This window comes from Hyla sarda, chromosome 1 (genome assembly GCF_029499605.1).
Source record: "Hyla sarda isolate aHylSar1 chromosome 1, aHylSar1.hap1, whole genome shotgun sequence".
NCBI classification, from domain to species: domain Eukaryota; kingdom Metazoa; phylum Chordata; class Amphibia; order Anura; family Hylidae; genus Hyla; species Hyla sarda.
This window is the reverse complement of record NC_079189.1, coordinates 436,979,187-436,991,488: the sequence shown is the minus strand read 5'-3', so window position 1 is coordinate 436,991,488 and position 12,302 is coordinate 436,979,187. Positions and strand designations below refer to the sequence as shown.

The window sequence follows — 12,302 nt, the reverse complement described above, 5'->3', positions numbered from 1 at the left end:
TAATAGTATGATATCCTGGCATCTGATCTAGCACCCACCCACAGGTGATCTGTGGAATATAAAGCCAAGGTGTCAAACATTTTTTGTATTTTAGTTGACCTATGAACCCTTTTAATGACCTAGCAATTTTCTTTCATTTTTTTTTTTTTCATGGACACCTTCAAAGAGCCATAACTTTTTTCTAATTATTATTTTTTTTTTGTTGGCTTACCTTGTTTTGTGAAAGTTTACTTAGTGCCACAAATGGGACTTTGTCAAGCAGTCTCCCGATAGCTCAAAAAATACACTGCACTGTTACTGTACTGCGATGCATTATCCTTTCGCCATAAAGCTGAAGGCTACTTGGCCCTATCGGAGGCACAGCTTGGCAAAACAACATGTATACCTAAGGGCTTTATTAGGCCACTTGCTGCTTTTGGAAACTTATCCACATCCCAGTAGTAATGTTGCCAGAGTGCCAGTGGGGTGACAGATGCCCAGAAACCACCTGAATGTCCTAATCGCAATCTGACCACAGAATCCAAGTGGTTAGAGGATCAGAGTTTTCTTCGCTCCTGGTAGTTAGAGCAGGAACCTTGCTGCCATGTAATCGCCGACCTTCCTTGCTTTTTTGGCACAGAAAACCAGTGTTGTGCTACTAATTCCCCACCGACAAAAGATGTGTTGTAGTCATTAAGGGGTTAACTTCTTATTCCTCTCTACCAGAAATTATATGCACTTATCTTCTCAACTTTGGCCAAAGGGAGGAGTTCCTCTGGGTATGGGTGGATAGCTCAAATATGCAAGTGGAATTTCCACTTTTGCAGGTTTTTGTTGCAGATATTTCTACAACTATCCTATTCTGTTGCTTGCAGAAATGCGGGTCAGTCTTATAAATGCTCAGTCACATAAATGTGGCTTTTAAGCCCTTTATGCTTTCAAATAACTAGCATGGAGTCACACAGCAGGGGAGGGTTGGCTTGGGTCATTTTGCTGCATTACTTCTATTATGGAATCTCTTTTTGGCCTGCTGTTTCCTGGGATTGAGCCAAATTCCATTGAATACTCTTAGTAGAAAAATCCTTTTCATGTTTTGAAGACCTGCAGGGAAGTGCCGATGGAATTATTTTTTTCTTTCTCTATGGGACCTCCTAGAGTTGCATGTGTTGTAGCCTAAAGAGATTGACCAGGCATAGCCTTACACCCAATTAGACACAAGGCATGGAGAGGCACGCCGGGTTTTCTGGTTGCTGAGGTAACTGATGCCTTGCATACTGTTGCAGCTCTCCAATCCAAATGTTAAATTGGGTAAAGAGAATACCTGGAAAACCTCTTTAATGTCAAAATGCACTTAACATATATACGGATGTATAAATATGTAGTAGGCATTAATAAATTAGGTATGCCACAACCTAATAAACATGAAGGCCTGCTAATCCAAATCTATATGTGTGTATGTGTATATATATATATATATATATATATATATATATATATATATATATATATATATAATATACTCAATGTGTATGTGTGTATGTTCCAGCATCACATCCAAACGGCTAAAGATATTAACATGAAACTTGAACTTGGCACACATGTTCCTTATATGTCAACAACAAACATAGGATAGGTAATTTAACCCTTATTCACCCCCATTTGCTAGGGGTGGGTTTTTTGTTTAACCCCTTAAGGACTCAGCCCATTTTGGCCTTAAGGACTCAGACAATTTAATTTTTACGTTTTCATTTTTTCCTCCTCACCTTCTAAAAATCATAACTCTTTTATATTTTCATCCACAGACTAGTATGAGGGCTTGTTTTTTGCGCGACCAGTTGTCCTTTGTAATGACATAACTCATTATATCATAAAATGTATGGCGCAACCAAAAAACACTATTTTTGTGGGGAAATTAAAACGAAAAACGCAATTTTGCCAATTTTGGAAGGTTTCGTTTTCACGCTGTACAATTTATGGTAAAAATGACATGTGTTCTTTATTCTGAGGGTCAATACGATTAAAATGATACCCATTATTACATACTTTTATATTATTGTTGTGCTTAAAAAAAATCACAAACTTTTTAACCAAATTAGTACGTTTATAATCCCTTTATTTTGATGACCTGAGGTTAACGGCGGACGCCCGCGATATCGCGGGCTTCGGCCATTGACGGCGGGTCCCTGGCTGCAATCAGCAGCCGGGATCAGCCGCGCATGACACGGGCATCGCTCGGATGCCTGCGGTTATGCTTAGGACGTAAATGTACGTCCTGGTGCGTTAAGTACCACCGCATCAGGACGTACATTTACGTCCTGCGTCCTTAAGGGGTTAAAGTCCCATACAACTCTATGGAAAATATGTTACTGCATAACTTCCAAACAGCTGGAGATATTTCAATAATACTTGGTCACATGTTACTTATATGTCCACTTAAAATAGAGGATAGTTAGTTCATTTAACCCTTAACTACCCCCATTTGTGAGGGTCGGGGTTTTTGTTTAAAGTCCCATGCAAATCAATGGGAAATGTATGTTCCCACATAACTTCCGTACGGCTGGAGATATTTCAATACCTGGTACACATATTACGGGTCTGGATAGGAGGACGGGATATGAAGTCAAAAGCTTCCTCCTTTGTTTATTTTCCTCCCCCAACAAGGATTAGGAAGGAAAAACCGGGCAACGCCGGGTACTCAGCTAGTACATAATAAAACAGTGGCCAGGCCTTAAATGCAGCTTTCTTGTAAAATGGGTGAAATAACTGGTTTCTCTGATTAAACACAGCATTGACTAGAGTTCTGTTGTTGTAAATCATGTAGAATACCCCTTTAAATATGTGGTAAACTTGGGGAATAAAGCCTTGTGGGGGTGTAGGGTATTTGGGGTGTTGCTGTTCGGTATTCTAAAGGGCGCTGTTAACCCTTGTCTCTCGTGACGCCAGGGTGAGAGTTAAAACTCTGTAGTGATGCTGGGCCTATCGCCACCCTTCCCAAGATCGATAGGTGAGTGTAAAATAAATGGATTGTCCACAGCAGTGCTGAACTTAAAACTTGCAGGAACTTTACTGAAGATTTTCTGTACATGCAGTATAGGTTACTGTCCAGATAACAACAGAGTCTTTATAGACAGCACAGCAGTGACTGACAGATGCTTAGGACCGGAAAGTTCTCTTAAGATTAGGAGGATTAGATTTGCATAGATCCGCTGGATTTAGGGGTTGAATTAGGTCCAGAGATCTTGCGGAGATAGCGGGGAATTGTAAGAACTATCCATCTCTAGTGTAGGATTAGGCCACAAGGCTTTGGCCTAGTAATTGTCTTGTAAGCTGCGGAGGTCCTACCTCATCCAGAATCAGCAACCCAAGAGCAATGATGCTGCTTGCTTGGCAGCGCAGGAACAAGAGAGACAAAATGGCTGCAGCTCCCTTATATGGGCAGGGGCTGAGCCGTTTTGGATTGGTCCATATCAGCTGTCACTCACCGTTACAATGGATTATGGGTGATCACCTGACCAGATCCACCAAAGGTCCTTTAGCAAAACCATAGAGTTCTACAACCCGGTCACATGACCCGCAGGTCCTGCGACGCAAACAAGGTAAGAATATTAAATATACATCTTTACGTTTATATTTACATTAATTATAGCTAACTGAGGGGTGATGAGGGGTTAACTAAGGAAGAGGACCCCCACTGTTCCTAGGGACTCTGACTTTGAGGACCTCACCACAAGGTAATGTATGTAATACGGTACCGGGACACCACAAATATTTTTTTTAAAGCAATAACAAACACTGCAGATTTTTATAACTTTTGTATTTTTTAAAACATGCCTCATTTTGAAGCTTTGCCGTTTAATGCCAAAATAAAAGCCATACTCGGAGCATGTTGCTTTATAGAAAAAAACACATCCAGTGCACTAAACCTTTACCATAATTTTGTAGAAATTCTCTCTGAAATGAAAATGCATTTTGTCATTCCATGTGTCTTCTGTGCTATCTTTCTAAAATAAACCATTTCTTGTCATTTCTCATTGACCTATTTGTGTCACTAATTTTTATATGGTTCTTTGTGTTTGTTTTGGAAGGGTAGGGCATAAACATACAACAAAAAATGAGAATAAAATCTTAATTTATTATCTCTGTTGCATTTTCATACTCTAGCTGGAAAAACCCTCCAAATCTTTAACATTGAAATGAAGAGTAAGATGAAGGCTCACACAATGTCTGAGGAGGTTATCTTTTGGAAGTGGATATCTGTGAACACTGTGGCTCTGGTGACTGAGACTGCCGTCTACCATTGGAGTATGGAAGGAGACTCTCAGCCGCAGAAAATGTTTGATCGCCATGCAAGTCTTGCTGGCTGTCAGATCATTAACTACAGGACAGACGAGCAACAGAAGTGGCTTCTTCTTATTGGCATCTCTGCTCAGGTAATGTATTGATGTCAATTCATCTCATAGTTCACCTTGGGCTTGAAAAATTCCACAAGAAAGACCTAAGCTGGCTACAGATGTCTGATGTTTGTGAACAGTTCCAGCTACGTTATCTCATACGTATGGTGACTGGTGCTCATGAAATGGGATTTAATAAGTTGGCTTTTAACCTGTGACAGCCTAATGTTTTCTCTAAGTAAGCAGCAGTGATGTCTGACGGGCTCTTATCTCATCTCTATTCCAATAATATGCCATTTTGGCCATGCCAAAGTATTAAATGTGTAGTGTGGATGGCTGCTGGTGAATGATAGTGTGTGGATCTGTAAGCGTTCTGTGACGCACAAGAGAGCTGTAAGCTTAATACTTGTTTGGACTACAGATGTTCTTCCCAACTTCACTATAAACCTGAACACTCAACTGATCGTGCATGTTTAGCATGCATGTTTATATTAATATGGAGAGGGGATTAAAGGGGTACTCCGTTGGAAACATCTTATCCCCTATCCTTTGGATAGGGGATAAGATGTTTCCAACGGTGTATCCCTTTAAGCTGCTAACACACTTCTCTGGCAGCAAGTCAGCGGGCCATATAACTTAGGCTGCGTTCACACGGCTGTCTAGACCCAGCCCGTTCTTCTCCCATCAAAAATTAAAAACTGACATTAAAAAAAAAACTGACAATAACCGATGTAAACTGATGTTATTGGAGCATTATTGTTCAGTTAATAAACCAAAAGCATGCTCAGAAGTAAAAACGGATCAAAAAACTGATTGAAAAAAAACAAATTTAAACGGATGACATTAAAGGCTCCTCCGTTTTCTATAGACTTCAATGTTAAATTTACTGTATCTGTTTTTCTTTTTTTTTTTTTTTTTTGACGGGAGGAAAAAATACTGCATGCACAGTCTTTTCTCCTGTAAAAAAACAAACAAACGGAGAGGAGCGCAGACGGGTTCAAACGTATGTGAAAGGATGGTAAAAAAAATCCCATTGACATCAATGGGATTATTTTACAACCGTTTGTAATCAGTTTACAAGCAGCAACAATGGAACCTAAACGGGGGGGGGGGGAGGGAGGGAGAACGGGGACAGACTGTCGTGTGATAGCTGTCGGCTAAACTCTTGCCATCTCCACCGAACCTATCAAACAAATGCCCACTTGGCTTGGTTAAGTATATATGTGTGGAGAGGGACTAAGGCTGCTGCCAGACTCCTCTCATCTCTCTTGAGAACAATGAATCGGGCATGTTGAGATTGAAAATGTTGTAATTGACAATGCCAGATCTTTCTTTTCCAGCATCATCTGTTGGAGAGAGTCAGGAGACCACAATACACTTCAGATGGTTAGCAGGCCCCGACTCTCTTCACCATAATTATCAGGGCTAGTTTAATGACAAATTTTTGTGGGCTCATCCCCTTTTTTTTTTTTATTTATTTATTTTTTTTTGTGTAATAGACCTAAAAGGCAACAGGATAACTTTTCTAAGCAAAAGTGCATAGCTTTTCAATATGATTTAACAATATGATGTGAATAGTGCTGACAGTGTGTTTCACATAACCAGCACATTGCAGCATCTGATTTTTCCTGATTTAAAGGAAACCTGTCACATGATAATGAAGTCCAATCTACAGGCAGCATGGCCAGGAGGTGCCAAGACTGATATATAAATGACTTCCTGGATCAATAAGAATACCTAATAATTACTAGGACTATACTATAAAAATTCTTCCTTAGTTTGAAAACATTTTGTATGACGATATTCCCTTAATATGCACTTTCAGACACTGCCCCAAAAGGGAAGCAATCTTAAATTTTTCATAGATCAGTCTCTCAAGATAATTCTCCTAATATGCAAAGTCTTTCTTTACTGATACATGTAGCAAAATTACTTTATACTAGTTGACTAGTTTAGGGACATTCTCACAGTCTGTGAGGCTCTCTGATCCGGTTCCAAAGGCTCTCCTTAATACTCTCTCCCATACACCTTCCCACTGCCCTGCCACTTTGGTTCTCTCTCCTCAGCAGGCAATGTTAACGCGTCTGCTGCACTCTCTCTCCTTTATGTTAACTCTTGAGAGTATAACAATAAGGGGGGGGGGGGGGGACAAAAATCTGTGAAGGACACTTTTAAAAAGTGATAAGCTTTTCATTGTTACTCACATGTACATCTTGATTAAACAGACATTATATCTCATATGCAGCGTCCTGACCCTACCTAGTTTACCCCAACATGCTTTGTCAGAGAATTAACTCACATCAGTTTTTTCTTGGAAAAGGTTCCAGGATAACATGTAAATCTTTGCTCATTCAAGGGAGAAGTAATGAAGTTGGCGGTCCTAACCAGTGACTGACTGCTATTTATGTATGCGTGTGCTTATAAAAACAGCCGTCAATTACTAAGTAAGGCCCGACCACTTGACCCAGAATGAGTAGAGATGTACATAAATAAATACCGTATCTTGGTGTCAAGGTTAAAGTCCTATACAGAGTCATGCCCTTACATTATGCCATAAAACCTGCTGACAGGTTTACATAAAAGTAAAATATCTATAGATTTCACCTACTATAGATCTATAGATGTATTTGTGTCTTCTGTAGCGCAGCCTAGTAGATGCATGGTCTTCTTGCTCACTTTAACATAATGTTTTTTCATTTTTATCTTGATGAATAAACGCAACCTTCTTGTTTATCGGATTCTTATTCATATCATTGTACTCTATTATAGCAAAACCGTGTGGTGGGTGCAATGCAGCTCTATTCTGTGGACAGGAAGGTTTCGCAGCCAATAGAGGGCCACGCTGCAGCTTTTGCTGAATTCAAAATTGAAAGAAATACAAAACCCTCAACTCTTTTCTGTTTTGCTGTCCGTGGTCAGGCAGGTGGCAAGGTTAGTAAGCCTGAAGGACTGAAATAAAAGTAGTAATGTTTGAGATTTCTTCTGAGAATTTGTATAATGACGTCCATTACTCTGAGTGCCAGTTACATTCCATATATGCATCTTATAACCTGGTTTTCCATATATACATTCCATATATGCATCTTATAACCTGGTTTTCCATATATACATTCCATATAGGCATCTTATAACCTGGTTTTCCATATATACATTCCATATAGGCATCTTATAACCTGGTTTTCCGTGTATATACATTCCATATATGCATCTTATAACCTGGTTTTCCGTATATACATTCCATATATGCATCTTATAACCTGGTTTTCCGTATATACATTCCATATATGCATCTTATAACCTGGTTTTCCGTATATACATTCCATATATGCATCTTATAACCTGGTTTTCCGTATATACATTCCATATAGGCATCTTATAACCTGGTTTTCCATATATACATTCCATATAGGCATCTTATAACCTGGTTTTCCATATATACATTCCATATAGGCATCTTATAACCTGGTTTTCCATATATACATTCCATATAGGCATCTTATAACCTGGTTTTCCATATATACATTCCATATAGGCATCTTATAACCTGGTTTTCCATATATATACATTCCATATAGGCATCTTATAACCTGGTTTTCCATATATACATTCCATATAGGCATCTTATAAACTGGTTTTCCATATATACATTCCATATAGGCTTCTTATAACCTGGTTTTCCATATATACATTTCATATCTGCATCTTATAACCTGGTTTTGTCTGCTTCCACCTAGCTGCACATTATAGAGGTTGGACAGCCTGCCAATGGAAACCAGCCTTTTGCAAAGAAAGCTGTGGATGTCTTCTTTCCTCCTGAAGCTCAGACAGACTTCCCTGTTGCTATGCAGGTATTAAAGCTCTATATTTTGTTGTTTCGCATTCCTTGTACACCTTTTAAATGATTGATTAACCATAATATACTGCCTATCATGTAACACAGGGAAGGCTATCCATACTTACGTTGGCCATTAAAATCCTTAGTTGGCCACTTTGTAGTAAAATCCACTTTGTAAAAAATCATAAAATGTGTTATGTAATTTTTATTTTTTTTTATCCTTTCTCCTTTCCTTTGTTTATAGATTGGAGCTAAACATGGTGTAATCTATTTAATCACCAAATATGGCTACATCCACTTATATGATCTAGAGTCTGGTGCCTGCATTTACATGAACCGCATCAGTGCTGATACCATCTTTGTTACTGCTCCTTACGAACCTACCTCTGGAATCATTGGTGTGAATAAGAAAGGACAGGTAAAGACTTTAGAATTTAGTCATCTGTAAATCTTTTATCGCAAGCTGAAAATAAATCTCTCTCTCTCCATATTTTATTGAGTACTCAGACTTTTGCTGTGTATTTCAAATGCTTAAAGGGGTTGACCCACTGTGGGACACTTTTTCTAAACTCCATCCACCCTCATAGGTTATGTAAATCAAACCCTATGATACCTGCAGACACTTAATGTAATATATTCATGACATTTTGACCCATATTTGCCCTGTTCTCATTTCAATATTCACAGAATACACAGTTTTCCACCTTACTGCCCGTTTTCTCGTTAAAACCACATTTCCCAGCAGTCAGTTGAAGCCTTTGCGCGCTGCCAGCACTATTCCAATGGTCTTCTTACACTTGCATTAGCAGCCACGGGTAGAGCTCGATTTGGCTACTAACTCAAGTGTAAGAACATCCTAATACATCAATGAAATCAGTGTCATGTCAACAGAAGTTCCAGCTGATAATGCCAGGAGCTACTTTGTTCATTCTGTGTAATGAGGACTGTGCAACTGCGCATGCCTGATCTTACTTCAGTGGCCCATACAGAGAGCACATCTATAGGGATAGTAATGGGATACTGGGGGCAAGTTGTTGCATGAAATAGCTGTAAAATGTATGTGAATGTCATGGACACACATTACCTGGTACACATTTTTTCGTTTCCCTAGCCCTGCCCCAATCTACTTATATTCCACCAATAAAATGTCTGTACATGGGAGCTTTTTTGTGACAAACTTGTCTGATTAAACACATTTTTTTTTTTATTACAAAAGGGGAAAAAAAGGGCATTAACATTTTCCCCCTAATTTACTTCTACTTTATACAAGATTACCCTAGAATTTGACATTTGAAAAGGTGAAATCTTGCTGTCTACATTAGGCTCGTAAAGAACTCGATCCTGATAGGGTTAATCATCGAAATGTGTTGCTTCATTATTCTGTACTGTGCAGGCTAACATTGTGCTGTTCCTGTTCTGTCCCTCCTTCAGGTCCTATCAGTTTGTGTTGAAGAAGACAACATTGTGAACTATGCTACAAATGTCCTACAGAATCCTGACCTGGGACTCCGAATGGCTGTCAGAAGCAACTTAGCAGGGGCTGAAGAGCTTTTTGCACGTAAATTTAACACATTGTTTGCCCAAGGGAGTTATTCTGAATCTGCTAAGGTGGCTGCATCTGCTCCAAAGGTATCTTGGCAAATAATGTTTAAGCAGATTTTTATGAAGAGCCAAAATATACTCTTCTTCAACATAACATCCTAAATGTCTTTCTTTAGGGAATCCTGCGTACTGCAGATACCATTAGGAAGTTCCAGAGTGTACCAGCTCAACCCGGACAAGCCTCCCCTTTGCTTCAGTATTTTGGGATTCTGTTAGATCAGGGTCAGCTGAATAAGTTGGAGTCTTTAGAACTGTGCAGGCCGGTCCTGCAGCAAGGGCGCAAGCAGCTCTTGGAAAAGTGGTTGAAAGAAGATAAGGTAGGGTAATAGAATATAGATTTTTGGCTGTTATCTTGCTTTGTCTTGTTGCTTGTTCTGTTTTCTTCATTGTGGTTTGACGAACGGTGTTTCACTGTGTAGGAACTTTTCTAATCTTAATATTTCCTTTTAGCTGGAGTGCTCTGAGGAGCTGGGAGACTTGGTTAAGGCTGTGGACCCAACACTTGCGCTTAGTGTTTACCTGCGTGCTAGTGTGCCAAACAAAGTTATTCAGTGCTTTGCAGAAACTGGACAGTTCCAGAAGATCGTCCTTTATGCCAAAAAAGTACGTAATTGCCACTGAACGCCAAGTTCCCGTTTTGGTAGCAGATAACTAGACAGTGATTCTCATATGTTTTGATAGGTTGGATACACACCTGATTGGATCTTTTTACTTCGGAGTGTTATGCGAATCAGCCCAGATCAGGGACTGCAATTTTCCCAAATGCTTGTACAGGATGAGGAGCCCTTGGCCAATATTAACCAGGTAAAAATGTTGTGTACATTGTATGTTTATTCATTGCCTAGCTCATGATACAAGACAGTGCTTTACCACTTCCGAGAGTAAACATTGCTGCAAAAGGATAAACTGGTGATCCAGATGTATCCCTGGTTAATTCTTTATTCTATTTTTATGTTTAATTGACCCATTATCCTCCTACTTTTCAATAATTAAACTATTATTGTTGCAGAAGCCTGTATAAACCAATTACATAGGTCATGCAGCCCACACAATGCAATTATGAGTCAGTGTTTGGAATCTATGCTTATAATCGACCTGCAGCTAGTTTGTTAAAGGAACAAGATACACTGAACAGCCGTAACATTAAAACCTAATGTGTAGGTCCCACCTAGCAGAACATTGCCTTGTGCTGTACCCATCTGGAGAAGACTATAACTCATACGAAGTCTGTGAGAAAAATGATATAGTGGTGGTACTGCTCTTCTGTGTTTCATATGGTGTATTGATGCTTATCAAAGCATGCATTCTGGAGCAGCGTCCATTAAAGTTTGACTTGTTATCTAAATCCTAGATTGTGGATGTCTTCATGGAAAACAGCCTTATACAACAATGTACATCATTCCTGCTTGATGCTTTGAAGAACAATAGGCCCGCAGAGGGCCATCTGCAGACTCGCCTCCTGGAGATGAATCTGATTCATGCTCCACAGGTAATTAATTCTTTGCATTACTTTGTTGTTTTGAGATAAAGAACTCTGGATTGTTATGAAAGCCTAACATTACAGACCCCTTTTCTCCTATGATTCCTCTGTTTTAATTTTTCTGCCCTCGCAGGTTGCAGATGCAATACTTGGTAACCAAATGTTTACTCATTATGACCGGGCCCACATTGCCCAGCTGTGTGAGAAAGCAGGACTGCTGCAGAGAGCCCTGGAGCATTATACAGACTTGTATGATATCAAGCGGGCTGTAGTACACACACACCTTCTAAACCCAGAAGTGAGTTTTACATGTGTGCCTTGTTATTTGTTAAATTGTCAAAATATTACCTTTAGGCTGAGTTCACACCTGCTTTGGAGCTCCATTTGGATGCACAATGAACATCAGACAGGTCCCATGGACTTTGAATGGGGTTCGTCGGATTTCCGCCTGTGGTGTCCCTTGTTTTACAGGAGTTGAGAAAATATTAGCACATGCTCAATGCAGATGTGAACCTGGCATTAATGGTATGTTAATAAATCCTTACATTAAGTTGTTTTCACCAGACCACTACGGTATTTTCCCCCCTTTCTCTTGATTTTAGTGGCTGGTAAATTTCTTTGGCTCACTGTCGGTGGAAGACTCAGTAGAGTGTTTACGGGCTATGCTGTCTGCCAACATCCGACAGAACCTACAGCTCTGTGTCCAGGTGGCATCCAAGTACCATGAACAGTTGGGTACTCAATCATTGGTTGAACTGTTTGAGTCTTTCAAGAGTTATGAAGGTATGGTGGTAGTGAAACACATTTTAAATGCAGTTATCTTTTTAAGGCTGGTGTCAAACATTTTCTTTATTTTAATTTTTTTTTAAACCAAAAGTGAATTTAAAGGGAATGGTGATTATAAAGAAGGACTCCACTTCTAGCTTTAGTTAGTAAAAAATTTATAAATAAATAAAAATTGCAGTGAACATTTCTAAACTACGCTGTGTGTGCCTCCAGCCAAAGTTTTTAGGAT

At 39.4% G+C, this 12,302-nt stretch overlaps 1 protein-coding gene across 1 annotated transcript in view; it reads left to right on the top strand.

Moving 5' to 3' along the window:
- Nucleotides 1-12,302, top strand: part of CLTCL1 (clathrin heavy chain like 1) — an 80,390-nt gene that overhangs the window by 39,208 nt on the left and 28,880 nt on the right. The window contains exons 3-13 of the mRNA XM_056531855.1: nucleotides 4,141-4,409; nucleotides 7,140-7,301; nucleotides 8,105-8,218; nucleotides 8,450-8,623; nucleotides 9,637-9,834; nucleotides 9,924-10,124; nucleotides 10,258-10,410; nucleotides 10,489-10,611; nucleotides 11,159-11,296; nucleotides 11,421-11,585; nucleotides 11,890-12,070. Of these exons, the coding sequence (XP_056387830.1) occupies nucleotides 4,141-4,409; nucleotides 7,140-7,301; nucleotides 8,105-8,218; nucleotides 8,450-8,623; nucleotides 9,637-9,834; nucleotides 9,924-10,124; nucleotides 10,258-10,410; nucleotides 10,489-10,611; nucleotides 11,159-11,296; nucleotides 11,421-11,585; nucleotides 11,890-12,070 (1,878 nt within the window). The remainder of the gene's footprint in view (nucleotides 1-4,140; nucleotides 4,410-7,139; nucleotides 7,302-8,104; nucleotides 8,219-8,449; nucleotides 8,624-9,636; nucleotides 9,835-9,923; nucleotides 10,125-10,257; nucleotides 10,411-10,488; nucleotides 10,612-11,158; nucleotides 11,297-11,420; nucleotides 11,586-11,889; nucleotides 12,071-12,302) is intronic.